General features: G+C 43.6%; 1 protein-coding gene across 1 annotated transcript in view; it reads left to right on the forward strand.

The window, feature by feature from the left end:
* The window catches only part of COL4A1 (collagen type IV alpha 1 chain), a 218,247-nt gene that overhangs the window by 120,633 nt on the left and 69,753 nt on the right, over positions 1–27,861 (forward strand). The window contains exons 9-21 of the mRNA XM_059721088.1: positions 107–187; positions 291–353; positions 1,565–1,600; positions 3,439–3,480; positions 8,380–8,469; positions 10,110–10,145; positions 10,286–10,345; positions 14,976–15,020; positions 15,360–15,413; positions 15,842–15,883; positions 16,891–16,984; positions 21,926–21,961; positions 23,356–23,511. Coding sequence (XP_059577071.1) covers positions 107–187; positions 291–353; positions 1,565–1,600; positions 3,439–3,480; positions 8,380–8,469; positions 10,110–10,145; positions 10,286–10,345; positions 14,976–15,020; positions 15,360–15,413; positions 15,842–15,883; positions 16,891–16,984; positions 21,926–21,961; positions 23,356–23,511 — 835 coding nt within the window. The remainder of the gene's footprint in view (positions 1–106; positions 188–290; positions 354–1,564; positions 1,601–3,438; positions 3,481–8,379; positions 8,470–10,109; positions 10,146–10,285; positions 10,346–14,975; positions 15,021–15,359; positions 15,414–15,841; positions 15,884–16,890; positions 16,985–21,925; positions 21,962–23,355; positions 23,512–27,861) is intronic.

Genomic DNA, 27,861 nt, shown 5'->3' on the forward strand with positions numbered 1-27,861 from the left:
ATATGCTATGTTTTGTACTTTACATCAGGTTTAACATCAGTGCTTTGAATGTTTTATTTGTGTGCCCGTAAATGTTTTACCTTTATTTTACCTTCTTCAATCATAGGGAGATCCAGGCCAAGTAATTGGGATCATACCAACTATCCTAAGGGGTGAAAAAGGCTTTCCTGGCCATCCTGGACTACCAGTAAGTCTTAACTAAAGAACAGTCAATCTTAAACTAGATAAGCAACATTATATTACTTAATATGCGCCTTCTTATTAATAGCTTCTTTTTTTTTGTTATACAGGGTATACCAGGATTGCCAGGAATCCAAGGGCCTGTTGGGCCAGCAGGGATTCCAGGAGAACCAGTAAGTATTCTTTTATAATGATTTATGCAATTCTGCTATATGGAAAAGGTCTGCAAGGAAGGGTGGTCTAGCAATTAGAAAGCACTAGCCTACAACTCTCAGGGCTCTGATTCCATTCCCTGTTCTGCCAGACTTTCACTGTGATGTTACAGTAAAAAGGAATAATTTTCCTTTATCAGTAAACTAATAACTCCTACTTACTCCAGTGCTAGTTAGAATCTACCCTTCTTTTTTCATTTTTAAACCAAACCCTTAGAGTTTCTCCCATCTTGAACCCCTGTATAATATATTTCTGGCTTTGCAGCCTAATCTGAATCAGAATGCTTGCTGAGGTTGTTTTTAGATATACCATTAGGAACAACTGCAAAAGGAACTGCAATCTTACGTAAAAAGTCTCCTATTGTGGTAAATTGCAAAAGTTCAAAGCATTTAAAATGCTGACAGGTATAGTAGATGTTGAAATTCTAGGTTTTTAGCTTTTATGGACACATATGACATCAGGTAGGAACTAACTAATCTGATTTTTTTAAAGTCAGCATAGCTTATTATAGTGATGATCTGTGTTCAAAGCAATCTCTTTTATGATTCCCATCCTGTGGATATCGTGCTGTAAAATTATTAGGAAACACTGGTAAAGTGGAACTGCTCCTGCAGTAATGTAATTATGGTAGAGTTTGGTCATGGCCATTGGTTACACTTCTTGCATTAACAAGGATTTATCCAAACAAAGAAAATATGAGATTAATATTCAGTCAGTTCAAGTGACCTGAAGTTTTATATCTGATTTGAAAAAAATGACACTTTCCATGGTACAGTTTTCATAAGACTGGACTTTCAAGAATGACTTGAAAGAACAAACACTGGCTTCCAAATCACTAGCGCTGCTTCCTACATGTTAGGTTTCCTTGGAGGATCTCCTGTCCAAATACTCACTGGATCCAACACTTCTTCACTGTGAAATGGCAGTCTCATGCTTCTTGTGGTAAATTATAGACAAATAGTATTCACTTTTTATTATTTGCATTAATTCATAAGTTGAAGCAAATAATGGATTCGATCACCATTTAAAAGTCTTGAGAACATCATATATACATTTTTCTCACTCAGCTAAATGAAGAACTTGTGAGGGGCTAGCATTTGCATTGGCCAACGTAAGTTAAAAAGTATCAAAGATGATATGCAGAACTAAACTAAAATGTCCTTTCTTACAGGGTCCACCAGGGCCACCAGGACCTCCAGGAGAGAAGGTGAGAATTTTCTCAGAATTATCATTGCAAACATTTCTGCTATTATTTTTACAAATCAGTTTCCAGATAGGCTGGAAAGTAGGTTCCCAAAGAGGACTGATAAATTGCTTGCCTTCTGGTGGGTTTTTTTTTCCTAAATTTAAAAGTATATATTAATTAACAGTACCTACAAAGGGGCATTGTTTATACTGCTCTTTAAGCCTATTCTCTTATGTGACTAAAACACCACTAAATTTTACATTCTATAATGATTTTTGGGAACAAATTGAAAATTTCAGTATTGGCCATTGTCAAACTTTGGGAACATTTGACTATATTAGCATGTATTTTTCATCCTATTTTGGTTACTCTTATTTTTTTATATTATTATTTGAAGAGTCCTAAGAACTCACTTGAGAATATTGGGACCTTCAGTGACCTTATACATTTTTATTGAAAAAAACCATAACCTGTCCTAAAGACCTTTCAATGTAAGTTATGATAGGAAGTGACAGGTAGATTAAAACAATAAATGGGCTTGTAGAGGGGAGAGGTAGATAGTGAGGTATTAGTAAAATGATTATGAAATAGTATAATGGCCATTAGTCATAATTTGACATCTGCCATATATTGCATTTTGTTGCTGCATTATTTTGGTCAGAATCTGTAGAACAGTTGAAAGGAAACTCCCGCTTTCTACTTAAACAGTTTTCATGAATATTTTAAAATGTGAATTTCAGCAATCTCCAGCCACTTATGCCCTAAGCAAACTCTGGATGACCTGTATTTGTTCTTATTCTCCTGATTGTGGCCAGGAGTGGTCAATGCAGAGTATGCAGGAGAATTCTGACATAGACAGCTGGCTCCTCAGACTTTACAATAAGAACTGTTATTTCTTTCTTCTACTTCTCTATGCAGTTCCCTTCTTCCATACTTTTTGTCACCTTTGATGCACCTTGTTCTGCCCACTTTGGGGGATAATCTGTTCCTTTGCATCTCTCATGGGTATTTGTAGTCTCCACCTTGAATCACCTCTTTTCTTTCCTCCTGAGCTGAAATGGCTCCTCGTGGCTGGTTGTTTGCAAAAGCAGCAGAAGCTGTAGCATCCTCTGGTATCTAGAGGCAAGAAAAAAAAACACTTGCATAATTTACCAGTCCTAGCTACCAGAGGGTAATAAGAGCAGAGGAAAAGAACGCGGGACTGTCACGATCCAAAAAGTACTGCTGCAGATATTCTTGGAGCTAATACAGAGGCAAAAGGGACCTGGTGTCCAGTGTTTGTTCCTGACATTTATTTGGAGGCAAAATATACATGCTAGCTCTGATCCCACCATTACCATGTTTGTTAAGTTGAACTTGTCATTGAGCTAAAGACAAAAGACATTGATAAATATTACCGTAAGGCTATAGAATCATTTGGGATTGATTGTACATCTATATATTTACATCTCAAAAAAGATAAGCATGAGAAGATATATATCTGACTGACAAAAACTTCCTACCCATGTATACATGTGCTATATTTTTTGATTTTCATTATATGCATATTATCATTGTAAAGTCATGTTACCTGTATGTTTTTCTCTTCCCTTATGTCCCATGTCTTCTATTTTCTTTTTAAAAAAATTATCCAGTATCATTATTGTCATATGTGCTGTTTATGTTTGGAAAATGCCTAATACATTACAGGCACTACAAGAAATTAATAAGACAAATCAAGGTTTGTGAGTAACTAATTTAAATCAGAAAAACATAGGGTGGGTTAGATGAGTTTCCATATATTTATATAGGGTAGTTTATATTTCAGAGAAAATATATATTTAAATAAGTATTGCTAAATCAATAGCATTTTTTTTCAGGGTCATATGGGCTTCAGCTTTCAAGGACCAAAAGGTGAAAAGGTAACTCCCTTTTTTTTGTTGGTTTTTTTTTTTGGAACCTTATAAAATACAACTGCTAGCAATGTCTTTGGGACTGTGCTAATTTTAAAGATTGGCTGTTGTGGTGATTTCTTTTTATTTTAGAAAAATGGAATAGCTTAAATCGCCACCTAATAAGTAAATTAATTACTGTAAAGGTTCACAGAATATGATATGCCTGGAATAGGTTCTGACATTCATCTAGCCCAGCGCTGTCTAAAACAGCATTTAGTATCAGGTGTTTCAGAGAAAAGTATAAAGACCTTCCAGTAGGCACAAATGCCTTGAATGTTATGTCACATCTCAACCCTGAAGTTTACTATCCTTTTCTAAATTATCATAAATTACTGGTATGATGTATCTAGTCCCCTTTTGGATGTTGCTTCATTCTTCCCTTCAACAGCTTCCTATGGTAATGAGTTCCACACTGTTTGGAAAAATATTTCCTTTGAACAGCTTTTAATTTTCTACCTTTTAATTTATTTGAAGGTCTCCTTGTCTCTAGGCCACTTATTATTGTATATACTGTTTGTCTCCTTTCTAAGGTAAACAATAATAGCTTATTCAGTTCTGCCTCATGAGAGGCTTTTGATCATTTTCTTTGCATGTTTCTGAGTCTAATTCTGAAATTTCCTTTTTGTGTTATATTGACAAAAACTGTTTCACAAGAGACTGCAGCGTGGAGTTATATACTGGCGTTGTAATGTTTCTCTATATTAATTGCCATTTCATTCCTTGTACACCTTGACATCTTATTTGCTTTATTGACTGGAGCTACACTTGAAACAGCTGCATTCCATGTGGACAACTCATTGACACCAATGTCCTTCCCTTGAATTGATGCACCTTTAAAGTGAATGAGGATTTACATTTTTCCATACTGTCAGGATTTTGCTTTTATCAGCACTGAATTTCATTAGCCATTGTATTGTGCATTCATGTAACTTGCTTGGGTCCATCTAACCTTGCTTTCCTAAAAGAAAGCCCATGGTCAGGTATCACTTCCAGGCAGAATGATTCTTGCACATAACAAATTGTACTCCTTCCAGGTTATAATGAGTTGTTTTTCCTCTTATGTTTCTAGTGGTAAAAAAAAAATCATTTTTCTTTTAGTCAGATTGGCATGCCATTGTTTTTTGATGTAGTAGTCAGAGCCCAGAGAGCACTGATATTAACAAAGCTTTGACTTGAGAGGTCAGTGATTTAGGTGGTGATACATAAGTCATCCATATAGATAAAGCTTCTTGTGCTGGGAGGGACTGGTTGATTATTCATGTAGATGTTTTTTACTATAGGTAAAAGTTCTTTATGGTATGCTATTTCATTTTCTGCAGTCAGCTATGCTTGTACACAGTTTGTTTTAGAATCTCCATTTTTAAATATAGATTGTATCAGTCCAACTATGGAATGATCTCTTGTCATTCTGTATTTTTTTGCTAAGGACTATCTGGTTGTTGATTGTCATATGCTGCTGACAAGTCTGGTGGGAGGACAATACAGCAGTGTGAAGGCAACCCAAGGAGTTTATGGAGAGTGTCAGGGACAACTTCCTGGTGCAAGTGCTGGAGCAGCCAGTTAGGGTTCATGGTGTTCTTGACCTGCTGCTCACAAACAGGGAACAATTGGTGGGGAATGTAATAGTATATGGCAACTTGGGCAGCAGTGACCACAAGATGATTGAGTTCAGGATCCTGAGGAAAGGAAGGAAGGAAAGTAGCAGAGTAAGGATCTTGGACTTCAGAAAAGCAGACTTTGACTCACTCAGGGAACTCACAGGCAGGATCCCCTGGGAAGCCAGTAACAAGAAGAAGATTAGGGAAAGTGTGGGTCCCTTACTGAATGGGGGAGGCAACCTAGTGACAGAGGCTGCAGAAAGGCTGAAATACTTGATGCCTTTTTCACCTCAGTCTTCACAGTCAAGGTCAGCTCCCAAATTACTGCACCTAGCAGCAAAATTTAGGGAAGAGGTGAGCAGTCAACTGCAGCAAAAGAACAGGTTAGGGGCTACTTGGAAAAGCTTGAAAAAGGAGAGGATCCAGGAAAATATAGACAGGTCAGCCTCACCTCAGTTGCTGGACAAATCATGGAGCAAAACCTCAAATAATTTATTACTAAGCACTTGAAGAAGAAGAAGGAGATTAGGAACAGTCAGCATGGATTTACCAGGGGCAAGTCATGCCTGACCAACCTGATTGCCTTCTATGATGAACTGACGTGCTCTGTAGATGCAGGGAGACCAGTGGATGTGGTATACCTTGATTTTGGCAAGGCTTTTGTTACAGTCTTCAACAACGTTCTAGCAGGTCAGCTAAGGAAATATGGGTTGGATGAATGGACTGTAACATGGATAGAAAACTGGTTGGATCATTTGGCTCATAGGGTAGTCATCAATGGTTCTATGTCCAGCTGGCAGCCTGTATCAAGTGAAGTGACCTAAGGGTTAGTCTTGGGGCTGGTTTTGTTCAATATCTTTATCAATGACCTGGAAGATGGTATCGAGTGCACCCTCAGCCAGTTTGCAGATGCTAACTGTGGGGAGTATTAGATATGCTGGAGGGTAGGGTTTGGGTTCAGAATGACCTAGACAAATTGGAGGATTGGACCAAAGGAAATCTCTTGAGGCTTCAGTGAGGACAAGTGCCAAATCTTGCACTTAGGATGGAGTAAACCCATGCACCAGTACAGGGTGGCGGCTGACTGGCTAAGAACAGCTTTGTGGAAATGGATCTGGGGGTTATAGTGGACAATAAGCTAAATATGAGTCAAGAGTATGCCCCTGTTGCAAAGAAGGCTAATGGAATACTGGGATGCATTAGTTGGAGCGTTGCCAGCAGATCAAGAGAAGTGAGTATTCCCCTCTATTCAGTGCCGGTGAGGCCACAACTGGAGTACTATGTCCAGTTTTGCCGCCCTACCCCCCCACCCCCCCCACTCCAGAAAGGATGTGAACAAATTGGAGAGTCCAGCAAAGGGCAACAAAAATGGTGAGGCGGCTGGGGCACATGACTTTTGAGGAGAGTCTGAGGGAACTGGGCTTATTTCGTTTAGAGAAGAGAAGACTGAAAGAGGATTTAATAGCAGCCTTCAACAACCTGAAGTGGGGTTCAAAAGAGGATAGAGCTAAACTGTTCCCAGACTAAGGAGCAATGATCTCAAATTGTAGCAAGGGAAATTTAAGTTAGATATTAGGAAGAACTTTCTCACTAGGAGGGAAGTAAAGCACTGGAATAGGTTACCCAGAGAGGTTGTGGACTCTCCATCCTTGGAGGTTTTTAAGACCCAGCTAGACAAAGCCTTGGCTGGGATGACCTAGTCGGGGATGTTGCTGCTTTGAGCAGGGGGTTTGGAATAGATGGCTTCCTGAGGGCCCCTTCCAATCCTAATTTTCTATGACTCTATAATTTTAAGTCTGTGAACACAGTGCCTTTGACCTGCTCTTTTCAAACTCTTCCATCAACCACCATTGAAAGAGTTAGGAAGGATTTAGGAAACTGAATTGTGGATTAAATTTAGATGGTTTTAGGTGTAAATCCTTATGCCCTTTAAAGATGCATTAGACTTTGGTACCCTTGCTTCAATTAGATTCCTTTTATTCTTATATGTGTTGTAACTCCAGCTGATTCTATGGCCATTGAAATGATCAACAATTACCTGTGCTTTATAATGACTGAGTTTGGATGGACTTGTAAAACCATCATTTATTACCCATGGGACTATTTTCTCTGAAAATGAGGAAAAGGCCATGGTCTTTTGGAAGTGGCAAATAAATTAGTTCAGCTTAAAAATTTTCTCCTTTATCTGCTACTTTATTGACATTTAAATAATCATATATTAGTGACTTAATTTTCTATTGGATAAACCATATTGGTTAGATCAGTTCATATCTGGATATTTTGTTACAGTGTTTTTCATTATTTCAGTTATTTGTAATTTAACTTAAAATGGGAATGGAATTTTTTTGTATTGTTAGCAGATCTCCTTATACTGAACAGATGATTAAAAAAAAATTAGTACAGGAAGTTTTTTTTTTAACTTTGTTCTATATTGTAAATAGTTTATCCTGACTGATCATAATTCTGCATTCTGGATTGCTAAAGAAATAAATTATTATCACCATGTATTTTATCTAGTGAATTTTTGTTGCCATTTTTAGCAGGATATATATAGGGAAAAAACATCTTACAAGAGAACTTAGTTGGCTTACATGAAGTCATTGGAAAATGCTTACAATAGAAATACATGGATTACTGGGGTTAGCTTTTTTCCAAAAAAAAAAAAATGAGCAGGAAGTCTTGTACAGAAGGAATATATGGGATCATTTAAGAAGTGTTTTCTTTTAACAGATGTTGATTTTATAGTGTTCAAGCAGGGGTGTTCTCATCCTACTGCGAACAAAATATCTAGGATCTTCCAAAACTATCCTCTTCTAGGGGTTAGTCTTTATTGAGAACTCCAGTGACACAGCATAGTCTTTCTTTATCATTCCAATCATGGAGTTTCTATAAAAGATCCCTTCTTTCCCAGTCCTTAGTTTCTCCTCATTCTGAGTGAGATTCTCAAACCATTTTGTATTCTTTCAGAAATAACAAGATGGGCCTCCATTATGAATCGGTACTAGTTACTCAGCGTTTTTGAAAGGTTTGGCTCCTTCCCTGAGAATAATGGAGAGATGTCTTAGACTGCCACCCTGTTACATGATTGCTTCTTTTGCAATCAGATATGTTGTATTTAGGGTTATTTGATGATTAGTTTTGCTAAAGTAATATTCTGTTACTTCTTAAATAGTAAATAGTAGTTCCACATTATGTTGTTGTTTTTATTTATAATTGTTTTCAGAGTAAGCATTATTTCTAATTATAATTTTCCATTTTGTTTCACAAGGGTGAACAAGGAGTTGTAGGTCCTGCCGGTCCACAAGGAACTGTCTCAGAACACAAAAAGAACGGGAGTACAGTCTTATGTGGAAATAAGGTGAGAAAAAGAATATTTGAAGCTAAACCCAGTTTTGTCACTTGGGCTAGGGACAGACATTACACATAAACCGGTTTAAATGATCAGAAACTGGTTTAAACCTGTAACAGAACAGACATTCAGTGCACAACAACCAGTTTGAAAATAACTGAAACTGGTTTGAGATAAACCCGGCTGAATGTAGTATCAGACTTAACTGACTTGGGTCAAACTGCAATGTCTGTCCCAGACCCCTTGCTGGTTTAAGTTAAATCAGAGTCCCCCAGCATCCTGACATGCTCTCTGGCTGGGTGGGGCTCTACACCTGGGCTTCTGTTTATGCATGGGCGTGATCTGTCACCTAAGTGCCTGGTTCCTACCTAAGTTCTTTCAATATGGGTGCTAGAAAGACATCTAAACTCCTAAGACAGGCCCGATCCATTATGCATATTCCATGCATACCTCACTCACACCAACTGCATTGAGCATAGTCAAATTTATCAACTGCATTGAACATTTATGAAACTTTGCTGTCCAAAATGTATGTACCAAATAGACTTAGTTGCCTGAAGTGTTTTGGGGCTGCAACCTGGATCCTTCTTTGGAAATTAGTCACCTAAGTTCTAATAAATTTCCTCCTCTAGGCGTAAACAACCAATTAAGATGTGGCCCATATAGTACTATTATTGATTTTTTTAATTACAGAATACTGAGTGGTGATCAAGGTAGCTAAAGAAAGAGAAGTGAAATAGTAGTGAGCAATCTACATCTGATCATGCACATTTAATTCATGCACTTTGCTTAATAATTGTTGGTTGGGGTTTTGTCGATATTTTGCATATGATAATACTTCATGAAAAGTCACGTATATCTCTAGCAGAAAACTTCAGTAACACGTTCACACATTAAAGAATGTCCTCTTGGACCTATTTCAGTTTGGATGAAATATCACGGTAGAAAAAAAAGAGAGGCAGTCCAAAAACAGACCAGTTACCATCACATCATTCCTTTCCATGCTTCCTTTTTCTGCACACCATAGATTGTAAAACATGGGTGCAGTGAGGGCACTATTAGTAGTGTTACATGGGAGATACCCCTGTAGACAGAGAGATTAGATGACTCTGGAGGTACAGTTAAAATCTGCAGAGCAGGAAACTTTTTTAACACAGAACTCCCCATTCTCTGCATCCTGTCCTGTCAGTAGCCACAATCTGTGGATATTGAGTAGGAAGTTATGGTTAAAATATTGTGGTAGAAATGCTGTCCTGTTACTGAATAATGCTTCACCATCTCATGATTTTTTCCTGGAGGAGGGAAGTGATCAGGGTTTTTTTTTCCCCTGGTCGATTGCAAATATATTAAAGTTGAACAATTCATGCATATTGAATTTCTCATCATTAATGGAATCATCTCTACTGATGTAAGTACTAGTTAACTTGGTATTTTTTAAAATCAGAGCTCATAAAGAACAGTTATTAGTACAATGAATTGTATGTGAATCTTAATATTACATTTTAAATTTAAATAGCTACCTTTCCCTATATATCTAATAGAGCTTAATGATATTTTTGACATGAGAAAATCAATGATCTATGGTATAAATTGATTCTTATAGATAGTATTCCCATATATTAATCAACATTATTTTCTAATTTCACTAGGGAGAACCAGGTGAAAAAGGAGAGCGTGGATTGTCAGTAAGTAGTATGTAATCATTTGATAATATTTAAAAGTGATCAAAATCAAGTGATGCACCTACCTTAAATGAGTATATTAATAGCTAATAACTAAAATAAAATTTATATTGAGAACAACAATTGCTCTGTTTTCTTTTAAGGGACAACCAGGGCCAAGTTTGAAAGGGGAAAAAGGTGAACCTGGAAAACCTGGCCCACGGGTAAGTATACATTTATTTTGGATAACACCTGTGTGCCATTATATATATTTTTTAACTGAGTAGCTGTCAGTGAGATATAAAATTGAATAGACAGGAAACATGAAGGTTTTGCTACTGGCTAACCTAAGTTTAACATGTAGTTCATGATGCTTAAAATTTACAGTAATTTCTAAAATCTTCATAAGTAATGTACAGCCAGGATCAGCAATCTATAGTCCATGGGTTAGATGTAGCCTGAAGAACTGTGGGGCTTTGGCAGTGTTCTGGTAATGGGAGGGTGCAGGGGGGGCTCTTGTCTACATCACAGCTGGGTAGCAGGGAGCTTCACCACAGCTGGTCAGTGAAGTAAAGCAGCAGTAGTGGCTGGGTCCTAACATTGGGCTGACTTGGACCTAAACTGAGTCTAGAACATTGCTAACTGCTAGTCTAACTGCTAGGGTATATTTTGAGTCTGATCTGAGTTCCGCAGAAATCAATGGAAGAACTCCCATTGATTCAATGGAACTTGAATCACACAGAGCAAAGCAGAATCTAAACCAATTTAAATTAATAAAAAGCTTGTTTCATATCGTTTGAAATACAGTTCAGTCAATGCCTGTTAGTGGCTCCATGCAGTAACCCTGCCAACATACGATAACCCTACTGCTATGTTATTCCTAAGTGGCTCTTGCTATAAGAAGTCTGTTGCTTGAATACACGGTAGAAATATTCTCAGGGGAAATACTGAAAAACAGAAGTTGTGCTAACCAGTTGTTGATGCAAATGGATGTCATCTGTATCCACATTAAGTTTGGTGAGCTTATGTATAACTTTTCTTCTAAGAGGGAGGAAATAGACAGAAAACTTTACTTAACTGACATGTTACCTTGTTTATTTTGCATTTTTCCTAGATTCGTCAATTTTAACGCCAGAATGGAAAATTCTGAATATCTAGTCTGACATCAGCAGGGATCCTGGTTTTCTCTGATAAAAAAAATCCCCTATTTTCAGATTTAAAAAAGTAACTCAAAATCCATATTTTTCCACAATTAAAATGAAATGCTACTAATATATAGATACTAGCCAATTGCCCAACAAGAATGACCGGGCTGTGGGGGAGGGAGTGATGGAGCAGCACCATCTAACGCCCCGTGCTGCTGCCGCTCTGCCTCTGGCCCATGCCCCACCTACCCCAGAGGGGCTGATGCTTTTCCTCACCTAGCTCCACCACTAATTAATTGCACCCCCTGCATCCCGCCTTGTGTGTCAGAGCAGGTGCGTGAGGCCAGTGGTGCTGACCACTCACACCTATTCCCGCTTCTCAGTCCCCACCATCATCAGGGGAGGAGGGTGGGCGGGGACTGAGTCCCACATCTGGGCCTGCACCCACTTCTCGTCCAGCTCTGTTCTCCCCTGTTCACCCTTCCCTCTGCGCCATATCAGGTCTGGGCCCATTTCCACCCCCATCCCCTTCTGCCTCCAAGAATCAGGGTCAGGGAAGGGGGCAAGGCCAGTGCTGCTGGCCTCACCCTCCTGCTCTGGCCCTGTTGGGGGAGAGTGGGGGTGGCACTGCCATGACAGCAAGGACTGAGGGGCTGGAGCGGAAGTGGGGTGAGGCCATCGGTGCTGGGCTGTCCCCCCAGCCATGGTCCTGATCCTTGGAGGCAAAGGGGGATGGCAGGGATGGTGTCCCCTACTCAGTCCCCGCTATCATGGCGGTGCCATCTCCACCGTCCCCCTGTGCCTCCAAGGACCAGGCCCACAGTCAGGGGTCAGGGGCCAGCAGTGTTGGCCTCATCCCCCACCACTCATGCCCCTCAGTCTCCACTGTTATGGTGGCACTTCTGTCTGTGCAGAGTACTCTGATTGGTTGTTTCAGTAAGCATTGTGATTGGCTGCTGAGACAACCAATTGGAGTGTGAATAAAGCATGATGGACAGACAGACAGACTAAGACTTTTATACTATTAGAATATATATATATATATATAGTGGTGATTCATTTTAATAATGGGATTTTGGGTTATTTTTTTAATCCAAAAATTGGGGATTTTTTTTTATCAGAGATAGCCAGGATCCCTGAACATCAGTACCACAGGCCATATAACCTCACCTTAGTCATATTTTTACCTAGTCCTTAGCTTCTGTCTTTTATAATTTACCAATATGGTAGGCTTTATTGACAATTTTATAAAGAAAATAGAACCTGACTTTCTCATTCTCCCCACATTTTTACTCCTTCAAGTAATTGGTCAAACTCTCAAAATTTGTAGAAATATTATTTTACTGTGAATAAGGAGTTATCATACTGGAAAGGCTAAGAAACATAGATCTAGAAGTTGCCAAAGAAATCAGAGTATTAAAGTATGGATTGTTAAAAGAGGTTCCTCAAATTTCACCATAGTATCCTGGACAAAATTTCTGGGATGATAAATGATCATGATTTCCTTTGCACCTATAGTTATGAAAATTCTTGAGAGAAATGTTATCAAATGCATCTTTAAAAATATGAATCTTCTAGTTTTATGAAATGATGAATCAGAGGGACTAGTTATAAATGCTGCTTACACACGTGGGGAAAAATAAGCATTGCTTCACTTTCATCTCAGTCCTTCCTCTGCACTGAGTACAGCACGTGCCCAGGGGAGGCATCGTGTTAGTTTAACCAAACATCTGTATAGATTGTGTGCTTCAGTGGGGCTTTTTTGGCACTTTTATCTAATACCTGATTCAATCAGCTATTAGATAAAGTGCCAAAAAGCCCTGCTTGAACTGCCAATCTATTGAGATGCTGGGGAGCTGGGTCAAACTGATGTGCTGCTTCTTCTGGTAAACCTCTGTTTTGTTTTTTTCACATCTGTCAGCAGCCTTAATGACTTCTTACTGATTTGTTTTGGGTTTACAGTTGTTCATTTTTGTTTTATTAATATTATACTTAAAACAATTAATAATAGCGACCTGCTATAGGATGCCACTGATTGTTTAATTGGACAGCTTATTCTCCTTCATTAATGTGATTCAGAGTTGCATATTCAATTGGTTGTATTCCGCTTAAATTATTTTGTGTGCTGTTTCTTTTTCTGTTAATCTGCCATTTCGTAATATTCTGTTTTGGATGTAGTTTTTGTATTATTTTTATGGAATTAATCTTTTAATTTTTACTGGGTTGCATGCATTGTTGTTTTACGTGCACCCTAATTTTGAAAATGTTCTGTAAACTTTCTTCTTTGCCACTAGACAAGTGGTTCCAAAACTGTGGATCGCAGCCCCGAATAGGGTCACAGAAACAGTGGATGGGGTCACGAGAAATAAAATCACTATAATCCAGGGCTAGGTAAAATACGGCCTGTGGGCCAGATCCAGCCCACTATGCAATTTCATCTGGCCCCCAGGCACCCACCAATTAATTGTACCCCACCCAGCCCACACAGCTCTCTCCCACCCTGGTGCATGGATGGGCCTGGCCCAACCAGCACACAGCTTCTGGGTGGGGTGGCTGCTGCTACTGCTGCAACTGCTGGGGGACCTGATTAGCTTTCTCAGCATCCCACTTGCGCCAGGCACCAGATAGGGAAGCAGCAGGAGTGGGTGGATGGGGAGCTGCAGCTGGGCAAGGGGCAGGGAGCATGGGGCTGGGGCTGGTGGCAACATGGAGACTGCGCCCAGGGGGGCAGTAGGACAGCAGAGCTCTGGTAGGCAGGATGCGGATGGGAGGAAGGGTAGGGGGGTATTGGGACCCCTCCACACGCTCCCCACGATGGATCGCAGCCCCTGCCACTGGCAGCAGCAGCAGCAGAAGGCAGTGGGTACTCAGAGCACTCATGGCTTATGCAGGCACTGCCGCCCGGTGGTGCATGACTCCAGCCAGCGCTGCATGTGATGGCAAGGGGCACAGCCAGGCTGGCTCACCTCTATCACGTGGGGCTGTGCACGGCACACGTTCAGCTCCCATCACATGCACACCACTGGGGGAAGCCCTGTGCAATGGAGCCAGTTGCCTTCCTCACCCCATGCTGTTCAGGTCTCTGGACTCCACTGGGAGTGGAGGGGAGCCCTGCCCCCTGCTGTAGGTGGGGGGTGTGTGAGAGATGGGTTGGAGGCGAGGTATGGGAACATGAAACTGGGAGGTGGAAAGTTAATGGGATGGGGGTGGGTAATGAAATGGGCAGTGGAAAGGAAATGGGGGTGGTGGGAGTGTGGTGAAATGAAGTCAGCCAGCCACTGAAGGATAACTAAATTAAATAAGGTCTCAAGTTCTAATAAATTGGTATTTGGGTTTAGAGCTTGGGGACTCCTGGTTGTACTTTGAGAGGTGGCTAGAAGGTGGGAACAGTGAGGGAAGGTGTTTTTTGGGGAAGCTACAACCCTTACCCTCACAAAAAAAGAATGTTAATCCTCTACTAAAGGTCCTTCCAAGAGATCAGTATGAATTGAACAATGTGGGAAGCTCTGCAGCTCTACATTTTACTAGGTAGGCTGTTATGCCAAGGAATATATGCACTCAGTGGTCTTAGTTTCATCACTTCCATACACTACATTTCTCGCTGTGAGAGGAGGACTTATGAGCTCTGTTATAATGTTAAATTTAGGGTTCTATCAGATGTTACCTGTGATTATGTCTGTTTGATGGAATGGAATTTTGTGTTTTACAGGGAAAACCTGGAAAAGATGGCGAGCATGGACCAAAAGGAGAACCGGTATGTGTTTCACTTGATTTTTCATAAATTGCCATTATTAGATAGGACCCTATTACTGGATGGGCCTCCCAGACTATTAAATCGCTGCATTTCCAGACAATCGTTTACCTAAGAAATCCCATAAATCACCACTTCAGACAACTCACTTCACACAACTACAAAGCATGATTTTCAGAAGACCAAGAAAACTCTATAACATGCCATAGATAAGGGAGAAGAGGACTGTAACAATGCCCCGCTAGGGTGTCTGGGGAGACTGGGGGCAGCTGGGGAAGCTGCCACTATTAAGATCCGGCTGTATTCATTTGTTTTGTTTGTTTTTTTTCTATATGCATGCAGGGACCATTGGGCGAGTACGGATTTCCAGGGCCACCGGGTAACCCTGGGCCTAAGGTAATGAGTACATTTTTACCACAGTGGGGCAGAAATAATAGCAAAGAATTTACATACATTTTTACGGTAATCAGTAATAGTTTTCAAAATATTAAGTTTAATGCCAAAGTATTAAACAAAATTTGGCAAAATTATAAGAAGATGAAAAGGAGCCTGAGCATGAGAAATGCTGGCCAACTCTACTAAGAGGCAGTATACACTAAAGTATACACTCAAGGAAAGTAATTATAAAATATAACATGGTACAAAACAGTATCATCTAGTCATTTAGAAAAAAAGCATCGAGCAGTGCAGAGTTTGCATTTTCAAAGTAGATTCTAGTAAATAAAACTCTCCATATGTAAGAAAACCCAATTGAATGCAATGCATAGATCAGTTTGTGTTTGCACAGGAGTTCAATTTAAAATGTGAATTGTTCTTTTGTTCAGGGGGATAAGGGAGAACAAGGTTTTCCAGGACCTCCAGGATCAGTAAGTAAAGTAAAATTTTGTTTATAATAAGCAGGAATAAAGTAACTGTTGAAAGAAATAAGCAACATGGAATCCAAAGCCATCTCAATGTTTGTAAAAAAGCTCTTGATACGTTCTGATCCAAATGCAATCAATAGCAACACAACTTTTTAAATGAAAATAAAGTGTAGGTGCCCAAGTATATGTGACATTTGTAAAAGGGGGGTTCTTGGAACAGTTGGTATTGAGTGTTAAATGTTTTAGTTTGTGACTTTAAAATAAGACCATTGCCTTTATTATTTTAAAGCAATCCAGTTTTTTTAACAGTGTACCAATAAGTTCTTTAGAATGAGTCTAATGATTTTACAATATACTTCTGTTTTGTTTTTTTTACCCTGGATTTAAAAGTGGGTTGATATTAGTCAGGAGTATGCATCTCCCTAGGACTCAGAAGTGTTTATCTTTTATATGGGATAATGTAAACAGCTAGGCTCTTTCAGCAAATAATGTATAATTCCTGGATGCATTTTTCTATATATAAATTCTTGATTTATATATAAAATTCAGGATTCAAAAAGATATAATTCCTAAATACACACACACCCATATGCATATGTATATATGTATATAATTCCTCTAAATTTAGGGTACTGTTTTTCAAGCAGAATTCTATGTTAACAAAAGTCACAAGCTGTAGTAAAATAAAACATAGTGAATATTCTGATTGTGGTCCAGGCTAAGACTCTTTTCTACCATCTGTTAACCGAAGGTGCATTAAAGCTGTCCAGTCAAGCCCATTCCAGGTAAATGAGGAATATTAGGAATTCAAGGGGCCCCTGTGTTTCAGTGCATCTACTCAGCTGTTACAAGCCAATGCAATTTGCATCAACCAGTGAAATTACACTAAGTGGTACCACGGGCCAAACTGGCCCTGTCAGCTCCAGATGAGAGATGGTGGAAAGTGTCAGCAGTCTTGAATTTTTATGCTACGAATTTGCCATTATCCTAATTTTTGTTCTGTGGTTCAGATTATAGGCACAGGAACAGTGGATGCCTTTGGTGAAAAAGGAGAGACTGGACCTCCAGGTTTTCCAGGATTAAAGGGTGAAAGAGGTGAAAAAGGTATGTACGTTCTATTGTCTTTCTTTTTAAAGGAAAATATAATTCCTTAATTGTGTGTCTCAATGTATCTATATGATAATATCTTGACTAAAGTGCTATTGGGTTCTTATAGTCTGCCTCCCTAATTTTAACTGGCTATTATAGGAGTCACATTTTATAGTATAACATATTTCACATTTCCATAGTTTTGCTTTAATTGTACCCTGCTCCCAGTACTCCCCAGGATCTCAGAGTTGACACATGGGAAGCATGTGGGATATGCCAGATGGCCCCACACATGGCCACTCTGGGACTCTACTGCACTCTGCACCTGCTCCAGCGTGCATCCCAATTATAATTTCTCTCTTAAAATGCATATGCATAATTTAAAAACTAATCATATAGGTAGAAAATGGAATATTTTTCCTTATTTTTCAAAGAAATTTCAAAATATTTGACACTTCAGTTATCTCACTTGTTTCTTATGCACTTAAAGTTCTCACTGACTTCACTAGAGTTTTGAGATGCAAAAATGCTACGTCAGGCTTTTAATTTCATAGATTTCATAGACATTAGGGCTGGAAGGGACCTCGGAAGATCATCTAGTCCAGCCCCCCGCCCAAAGGGCAGGAAGTCAGCTGGGGTCATAGGATCCCAGCAAGTTAAGCATCCAGTTTCATCTTGAAGGTGTTCAATGAAGGCGCTTGAACGACCTCCGGTGGCAGGCTGTTCCAGACCTTGGGGGCTCGGACAGTAAAGAAATTCTTCCTTAAGTCCAGCCTGAAACGATCTTGTAGTAGTTTGTGACCATTCGACCTCGTCATCCCTTGGGGCGCTCTGGTGAACAAACGTTCCCCCAGATACTGGTGGTCACCCCTGTAGGGGTAAACTTGTAGGTGGCCATCAGATCACCCCTGAGCCTGTGCTTTTCCAGGCTAAAGAGCCCCAGGGCTCTCAGCCTGTCATCGTAGGGTCTGCTTCCCTGACCTCTGATCATGTGTGCGGCTCTTCTCTGGACTCTCTCAAGCTTCTCCACATCCTTTTTGAATTGTGGAGCCCAAAACTGGACGCAGTACTCCAGCTGCGGCCTCACTAAGGCCGAGTACAGGGGGAGAATGACATCCCAGGATTTGCTTGAGAAGCATCTATGGATGCAAGCCAGCGTTTTGGTCACTTTACTAGCCACAGCATCACATTGCAGGCTCATGTTCATCTTGTGGTCAATGATGACCCCCAAGTCTCTTTCTTCCATAGTGCTAGCCAACATAGCACTGCCGAGCCTATAAGGATGCTGCAGGTTTTTTTTCCCAAGGTGGAGAACCTTGCATTTATCGGCGTTGAACACCATCAGATTCTCATCCGCCCACTTGCTGAGCCTGTCCAGGTCAGCCTGGATCATCCTCCTGTCTTCTGTTGTGGATGCTTTGCCCCAAAGTTTGGTGTCATCTGCGAACTTGCCCAGTCCACTTCTGACTCCAGTGTCCACATCATTAATGAAGATGTTGAACAGTATGGGTCCAAGGACAGAGCCCTGGGGGACCCCACTCGTCACAGGACACCACGATGAGTGACTTCCATCAATTACTACCCTCTGGGTCCGACCATGGAGCCAATTTTCCAGCCAGTGGATCGTGGAGGACCCAAGGCGACAATTGGCCAGTTTCTCCAAGAAACGACCATGGGACACCAGATAGAAGGCTTTTTTGAAGTCAAGATATATGACATCAATCTAATCTCCCTTGTCCAGGTGATAGGTCACCTGGTCGTAGAAGGAAATGAGATTGGTCAAGCAAGACCTACCCGCAACAAACCCGTGCTGGCTATCCCTTAAGATGTTGGCGTCGGCCAGTCCATTAAGGATGGCCTCTTTAATAAACTTTTCTAAGATCTTCCCCGGGATAGAAGTCAGGCTGATGGGCCTATAGTTAGCCGGATCCACTTTCCTCCCTTTCTTGAAGATAGGCACCACATTGGCATTCTTCCAGTCTTCGGGCACTACACCAGAGCGCCAAGAGTTTTCAAAGCTCCGCGCTAGAGGCTGGGCTATGATGGTCACCAGCTCCTTGAGTACCCTGGGGTGAAGATTGTCAGGGCCGGCTGACTTGAAGGTATCCAGCTTCTCAAGATGTTCCTTCACGAAGTCAGCATTAATGGAGGACAGGGGATCACCCTCACCCGGACTTCCCCGCCCTGTAGCGGGCATGGGTGTCCCATGGGGCTGATGAAAGATCGACGCAAAGTACCTATTTAATAGATTGGCTTTTTCCTGGGCGTCAGTTGTCAGTTACCCCATCTGGTTCAGCAGGGGTCCAACATGGCCCCTGCTTTTCCTCCGGCTCCCCACGTATCTGAAAAAGGACTTTTTATTGTCCTTGATGCTCAAAGCTAGCTGGAGTTCCATTGCAGCCTTGGCTTTCCTGGTCAGCTCCCTACAGGACCGGACCAGTGCAGAATAATCCTCCTTGGAGGTGACTCCCATCCTCCATCCTTTGTAGGCCTTTCTTTTTAGCCTCAGGAGGTCTGCTAGGTCCCTGGAGAGCCAGGGGGGCTGCTGTGCCCTCTTGCTGCCTTTCCTCCGAGATGGAATAGACTTAGTTTGTGCATTGAGGATCGCTCCCTTGAGAAGCAACCACTCTTCTTGAACTCCCCTCTCCCTGGGGTCACAGTCCCTTAGGGCCTCACTGACAAGCCTCCTGAGCTTGTCAAAGTCGGCTTTCCTGAAGTCAAGGACTTGCGAGTTGCTGACTGACTTGCCAGCTTTTCGACGGATGGTGAAGGTGATCAGCTCGTGGTCGCTGTCACCCAGCTTCCCATCGATCACTAGGTCGCCGACTAGGTCATCCCCAGTAGCCAGTACCAGGTCGATCAGCGCTTTGCCTCTCGTTGGCCCATAGACTTCTTGAGTCAGGTAGAGGTCATCCACGCATGAGAGGAAGCTCTGCGACCACTCAGATTTTGCTGAGCGATCCTCCCACGAGATGTCTGGGTAATTGAAGTCACCCATGACAACCATGGTCCTGGAGCAAGCTGCCTCAGCCAGTTCCTGGGCAAACTCCTGGTCAAGCTCAGGACTTTGGGTGGGAGGTCTGTAATAGACTCCCACCATTGTGTCCCCTGTGCCGTGTTCCCCATGGATTTTAACCCAGAGGGTCTCCAGCCGTCCATCCTGGTCGCCAATATCGGCTTGCAGGGATGCATAGCTTTCCTTAACATAGAGAGCTACACCCCCCGCCCCTTTTCTCTACACGATCCCTCCTGTACAGGGTATAGCCATCTATCCCCGTGGTCCAGTCATGGGTGGAGTCCCACCAGGTCTCCGTTATCCCTATGACATCGTAATTGTTTGCACTGAGCAGGAGAATGAGTTCCTCCTGCTTATTCCCCAGGCTCTTGGCATTAGTGTACAGGCAGGCAAGTGCCCCCTGGGGGGCTCCTTCCTTGCCCACAGGTTTTACCAGGGCTGGGGCTGGGGTGGGCTCCCTTGAGTGCCGTGATCCGCTGGCTTTGCAAGGATTGCTCAGCGGGCCAGCAGTGGCGGTAGTCCCCCCGTCCCCCAGCGGGCTTAGTTTAAAGCCCGGTGGAGCAGGTCAGCCAGTCTGGCTGAGAAGAGCCTCCTCCCTAGGGGAGAGAGGTGGAGACCATCTCTTCCCAGCAGCTCGCTGCCTCTCTCGCCAAAGAGCGGGCTGTGGTCATGAAAGCCAAAGCCTTCCTGACGACACCAGCGCTGCAGTCTTTGGTTGACTTAGGTCCTCCTGTCCCTTCTCAGCCCATAGCCTGAGACTGGGAGGATCGACGAGAACACCACCTGTGCCCCCAGACCCTTAAGCCCCGCTCCCAAATCCCTGTAGCGCCTCATGACCTGGCTGGGAGTGCTCCGAGCAGTGTCATTGGTGCCCACATGAATAAGGAGCATGGGATAGTGGTCTGTGGGTTTGAGGAGCTTGGGGATCCTCTCTGCAATGTCCCGGATGCGGGTCACTGGGAAGCAGCAGACTTGCCGGGCTAAGGGGTCGGGGTGGCAGATTGGCCCCTCCGTCCCCCTCAGGAGGGAGTCTCCCACAACAAACACCTTACGTTTTGTCTTGGGGAGAGCAGGGGTGGGAGCTGCAGTGGGGCCCATGTTGCCTGTGGGGGCCGGCAACTCAGCAGGCTCTGCTGGGGCAGCAAGAGGTGCGTACCTGTTGCTAAGTTCTGGTGGGGGAGGGGCCTTGGTGCGGCGGGCCTTAGGGCCCTTGACCACCTTGGTCCATGCCCCTGGCTGGACACAGCAGGAGGTCCCAGAGTCCTCCTTTGGCGTGGAGGGAGACTGTGATCTACCCTCTGCCTCCCGGGGGAGAAGGGCCTGGCAGTAGGAGTCTATCTCCTGCTCACAGTCCCTGATGGCACGCAGTCTCTGGACTGTGGCCTGGAGCTCCTCCAGCTGGTGCACCAGAGACCCCAAAAGGGAGCAGACCCCGCAAGGGGAGGTCGCCATGCTCCCAGGCCCCAGTGCCTGAAAAAGGGACAGGCAGCCCCCGCAGCCGAGAGCCAGGGTTCTCCCTTTTTCATAGTATAGTTTTATTAACATTAGTTGAACTACTTTTCTTTAAATTAATACTATTAGCTGACAAACAATACTGGGAATGTTGTGGAATGTACCAGTGATAGATTAGACCCTCTTCAGTAGGGTACATTACAATGTCTGATCTTCTTAGCTCCAGTACAGTATCTTGCAGAATTGGATTGCAGGATATGCCAAATTTATCCTTTTCAGACTTCTATGGGTTTTTACCTAAACTTTGCAAATAAACTGCTATTAAGTCATCTGAATCTTATTTACTTTTATTTCTTTATCTAGTATTATAAGCTTGTTGTGAATGTTTATATAACAAATACTATGAGACCGTTACTGTTGGCATTCATATTTATTTTTATATGTTCATAGGCATTTATTCCATAATTGAAAGCATTTCTTTTTATTAGGTTTTCCAGGTGCTCCAGGACTCCCAGGTGCTCCAGGTATGAACATACATTTTATTATTTATTTTATTTAGTGTAAGCATTAGGTTGTAGCCATGATGGTCCAATTATTATGCAAGAGACAAGGATTTCTTGGGGTGATATTTTTTATTGGATCAACTGTGTAGTTGGGATAGAGTTAGACCCAACTACACAGTTGGTCCAATAAAAGATGTCATCCTAAGAAGTCCATGCCCCTCACATTATTTTATTTACGTTTTTTTCAATCCTTGGGTCAATCTTGAGACGTGCTGAGCATCTGCCACTTATAGCCACTAGATTGCCAGGCTGGATATCTGTTATTCTCTTGTGGGGATCTGCTTGACCCCTCAAGGTCTGTGTGTGAATTGTCCCCGTCATATGGGACATCTCCGTTAAAATGAAAGGAGGTAGGCAGTTGCTCCAGAGGCACAGTCTTGCAGAAGAAGCCTGGAAAACATAGCTCTATTGGAACAACACAATACATAGATATCAGAGATGAGAGAAAGTCCTAGAGTTGGGATCCCCAGAATCCCCTCCTGTGAATTTTTCAGTGGAAAGCTTGCTTGGTCTGGGGACTTGTCTCTTTATTATTGTGTGTTGAATAAGCAGGATGATCCCATTGACACTCAGTAGGTGCACCTGCATGTGTGCTTAACTACCCAGTAGATTAATTTGCTGTTGTGTAAAGCATCAAAGTCTACACATGTGGCACTACTAGACTGCAGCAAACTAATTTTTGCCCCCCAAATATAGTACTGTCAGAGACAGTACTGGCTTACAGTGGTGAAAATAACTGCATCTAAACACTGACCTGGGCATAAATTGTGTCTGGTCAGCCCAAGCAGCAGAGTGCCAGACTCCTGCCTGGTTCCTAGCCACATGGCTCCACTCTTTGGGCAGTCACATGCTCCCACCAGCCCCTCTGCTTCCCAATACCATGACCCAGAGCCTGGTGCTGACCCTTCAAACCTGCTGCTAGTACCTTAAGTCTCTCTTTTCCTGGGTAAGTGCTCTAACTGCTAGGCAGAAGTTTACATGTTTAACCATCCCCAGTTATACAGAACTTCTGGGTCTGTAGTAGATTTGATTACATTAAAGCATTAAGGTATGTGTGCAGAGAAACACTGAATTGCTTCCAGACAAGTGCAGTAGAGACAGACTCAGTTGCACAAGGCAGAACTGTTGCTGCATAAGGCATTTAGCTGTATCTATGCGAGTCATGTGAGAGGTGAAGTAGAATGTTTTGGGGTGACTTAGATGACTTATAGCTGTATAAGTGTGAGAGAGAATTGTGTTTCAAAGGCCTAATACTAGCTTTTGTGCCCTAAGCTTGGACACATGATCATTTATCTATCGATGGTGATATCTTTTTGTTTGTAGTTGATGGATATGCTGTTTTATTTTTTTCTCAGGTTTACCTACCCCAGGGTTGCAAGGTCCACCAGGCGTACCTGGTGACAGAGGTGAAAAGGGTGATCCTGGTCTCTCTGGAATTTCTTTGCCTGGGCCACCTGGGAGAGATGGTTTACGAGGGCCTCCTGGCTCACCAGGTCCTCCGGGCCCACCAGGTAATGGTAATAGGAAGTCAGGATTTTATTTCAGCTCAAAGATGTTAACATTTTAAGTGTCCAAAGAGACCAGGGAAAAAAAAAGATGTGTTGGGGGAGGGGGAGCAGAAGCGATTAGTATGGAAAGAACATGGAATCTGGAAAGAGAGAATGACATTTGATTTTCTTATTGTGAAAAATGCCTGATCTATTGCCTGACCAGTTGCCTGATTGAAGACTGTGATGGGTTCATGGCAACAGTCAGGAATGGCCATGATGCCCCCCAGGGGCCTTTCAGCTCCTGCCTGGATCAGACTCGAATGTTGCTCTTCCTAGATTTCTCACCCACCATGTCTTGTTCTTAATATTAAAGGTTGATTAAGGGAGGCTGCCAACAGGCCTTAGAGTAATTCCAGTAATCCCAATAGCCTCGATCCAGCAAGCCTGATAGGTCCCTCTTGGCCTGACTAGGCTTCTGTAGGGCACCTGTAGCCTTAAGAATAAAGTGTGTGGCTCTTTTTTCCTTCCCTACAACATGTCCCAAGCCTCGCAGATGTAAACTCTTTGTACACTTGGCCCCCTTGGACCTTGGTCACTTATGCCATCTCCCTTTGTACTCTTGGACCCACACACAGCCCCTCCTCCGGGTTCTCGGATCCCCGGTTCCATATGGAACCCCTCCTCCATGCTCTCAGACCCTCTAGTCTGTCTTAGCCGGCTCTGGGCTTGTGGACCCTCTGGCCCAGCTCAGCCCTTCCCTAGGCATGTGGACCTCCTGGTCCTGGTCTCAGCCTCTTCCTAGGCTCCTGGACCCTTTACTGAGCCCCAATCTTAGTCTGAGCGCTCCTGGGCTACTGGTTCTCTAAATAGGACTTGAGCCTGCCACAGCAGGGTTCAAGGCTAAACTACCAAGGTAATTTAAATAAACAAGAAGCATCTTAGCCCTCTGGCAGATGCCTCAAACCCTCTAGGAGTTTCACATAAACAAAGGCCACTTGCTTGTAACCCAGTTTTTCTCTGCCCAGGGAACAAGCTGGCAGAATTGTTTAGCTAAATCCAGGTCCCTGCAGGAGCCCTGCTGCCTTGCTGCCAGGAGCTCCTCACTGTGTAGGTGCCAGGGAGAGACTACCTGACCCAGTGTGGGCTCCAGAGACTACCAGCTGGAGCCCTCTTCCAGTCAGGTGAGTCTCTCATTAGCCCCGTTCATCACCTGCAAGTGGTCTCTCAGGCTGCTTTCTCCCTTAGAGGAGCAGGCACATCCCAGGTCTCTGCTACAAAGACAAAGATCATTTCCTGAATAAATTAATGCTATTAATTTCATAGATTTCATAGACATTAGGGCTGGAAGGGACCTCGGAAGATCATCGAGTCCAGCCCCCTGCCCAAAGGGCAGGAAGTCAGCTGGGGTCATAGGATCCCAGCAAGATAAGCATCCAGTTTCATCTTGAAGGTGTTCAATGAAGGCGCTTGAACTACCTCCAGTGGCAGGCTGTTCCAGACCTTGGGGGCTCGGACAGTAAAGAAATTCTTCCTTATGTCCAGCCTGAAACGGGCTTGTAGTAGTTTATGACCGTTCGACCTAGTCATCATCCCTTGGGGAGCTCTGGTGAACAAACGTTCCCCCAGATACTTGTGGTCACCCCTATAAACTTATAGGTGGCCTCAGATCACCCCTGAGCTTGCGCTTTTTCAGGCTAAAGAGCCCCAGGGCTCTCAGCCTGTCATTGTAGGGTCTGCTTCCCTGACCTCTGATCATGCGCGTGGCTCTTCTCTGGACTCTCTCAAGCTTCTCCACATCCTTTTTGAATTGTGGAGCCCAAAACTGGACACAGTACTCCAACTGCGGCCTCACCAAGGCTGAGTACAAGGGGAGAATGACATCCCAGGATTTGCTTGAGAAGCATCTATGGATGCAAGCCAGCATTTTGGTTGCTTTACTAGCCGCAGCGTCGCATTGCAGGCTCATGTTCATCTTGTGGTCAATGATGATCCCCAAGTTTCTTTCATAGTGCTAGCCAGCGTAGCACTGCCGAGCCTATAAGGATGCTGCAGGTTTTTCTTCCCAAGGTGGAGAACCTTGCGTTTATCGGCATTGAACACCATCAGATTCTCGTCCGCCCACTTGCTGAGCCTGTCCAGGTCAGCCTGGATCACCCGCCCGTCTTCTGGTGTGGATGCTTTGCCCCAAAGTTTGGTGTCATCGGCGAACTTGGCCAGTCCACTTCTGGCTCCAGTGTCCACATCATTAATGAAGATGTTGAACAATATAGGTCCAAGGACAGAGCCTTGGGGGACCCCACTGGTCACAGGACAACATGATGAGTGACTTCCATCAATTACTACCCTCTGGGTCTGACCACGGAGCCAATTTTCCAGCCAGTGGATCGTGGTGGACCCAAGGCAACAATTGGCCAGTTTCGCCAAGAGGTGATCATGGGATACCAGATAGAAGGCTTTTTTGAAGTCAAGATATATGACATCAATCTCTTCTCCCTTGTCCAGGTGATAGGTCACCTGGTCGTAGAAGGAAATGAGATTGGTCAAGCAAGACCTACCCGCGACAAACCCGTGCTGGCTATCCCTTAAGATGTTGGCGTCGGCCAGTCCATTAAGGATGGCCTCTTTAATAAACTTTTCTAAGATCTTCCCCCGGATAGAAGTCAGGCTAATGGGCCTATAGTTAGCCGGATCCACTTTCCTCCCTTTCTTGAAGATAGGCACCACATTGGCCTTCTTCCAGTCTTCGGGCACTACACCAGAGCGCCAAGAGTTTTCAAAGATCCGTGCTAGAGGCTGGGCTATGATGGTCGCCAGCTCCTTGAGTACCGTGGGGTGTAGATTGTCAGGGCCGGCTGACTTGAAGGTATCCAGCTTCTCAAGATGTTCCTTCACGAGGTCAGCATTAATGGAGGACAGGGGATCACCCTCACCCGGATTTCCCTGTCCCGTAGCGGGTATGGGCGTCCCATGGGACTGATGAAAGACCGATGCAAAGTACCCATTTAATAAGTTGGCTTTTTCCTGGGCGTCAGTTGTAAGTTGCCCCATCTGGTTCAGCAGGGGTCCAGTGTTGCCCCTGCTTTTCCTCCGGCTCCCCACATATCTGAAAAAGGACTTTTTATTGTCCTTGATGCTTGAAACTAGTTGGAGTTCAGTTGCAGCCTTGGCTTTCCTGGTATGCTCCCTGCAGGACCGGACCAGTGCAGAATAATCCTCCTTGGAGGTGACTCCCATCCTTTGTAGGCCTTTCTTTTTAGCCTCAGGAGGTCTGCTAGGTCCCTGGAGAGCCAGGGGGGCTGCTGTGCCCTCTTGCTGCCTTTCCTCCGAGATGGAATAGACTCAGCTTGTGCATTGAGGATCGCTCCCTTGAGGAGCAACCACTCTTCTTGAACTCCCCTCTCCCTGGGGTCATGGTCCCTTAGGGCCTCACTGACAAGCCTCCTAAGCTTGTCAGACTTGGCTTTCCTGAAGTCAAGGACTTGCGTGTTGCTGACTGACTTGCCAGCTTTTCGGCGGATGGTGAAGGTGATCAGCTCATGGTCGCTGTCACCCAGCTTCCCATCGATCACTAGGTCGCCGACTAGGTCATCCCCAGTAGCCAATACCAGGTCGAGCAGCGCTTTGCCTCTCGTTGGCCCATAGACTTCTTGAGTCAGGTAGAGGTCATCCACGCACGAGAGGAAGCTCTGCGACCGCTCAGATTTTGCTGAGCGATCCTCCCACGAGATGTCTGGGTAATTGAAGTCACCCATGACTTCAATTACTTCAGGAATTCATAGATTCATAGATGTTAGGGTCGGAAGGGACCTCAATAGATCATCGAGTCCGACTCCCTGCATAGGCAGGAAAGAGTGCTGGGTTTAGATGACCCCAGCTAGATGCCTATCTAACCTCCTCTTGAAGACCCCCAGGGTAGGGGAGAGCACCATCTCCCTTGGAAGCCCATTTCAGACCTTGGCCACTCTAACTGTGAAGAAGTTCTTCCTAATGTCCAGTCTAAATCTGCTCTCTGCTAGCTTGTGGCCATTATTTCTTGTAACCCCCAGGGGCGCCTTGGGGAGTAAAGCCTCACCAATTCCCTTCTGTGCCCCCATGATGAACTTATAGGCAGCCACAAGGTCGCCTCTCAACCTTCTCTTGCAGGGGCTAAGAAGGTCCAGGTTCTCTAGTCTCTCCTCATAGGGCTTGGCCTGCAAGCCCTTAACCATATGAGTGGTCCTTCTCTGGACCCTCTCCAGGTTATCCACATCCCGCTTGAAGTGCGGCGCCCAAAATTGCACGCAGTACTCCAACTGCGGTCTGACCAGCGCCCGATAGATGGGAATTATCACCTCCTTGGTTCTGTTCGTCATGCATCTGCTGATGCATGAT

This window comes from Alligator mississippiensis, chromosome 1 (assembly GCF_030867095.1).
Source record: "Alligator mississippiensis isolate rAllMis1 chromosome 1, rAllMis1, whole genome shotgun sequence".
Classification (NCBI taxonomy): Eukaryota; Metazoa; Chordata; order Crocodylia; family Alligatoridae; genus Alligator; species Alligator mississippiensis.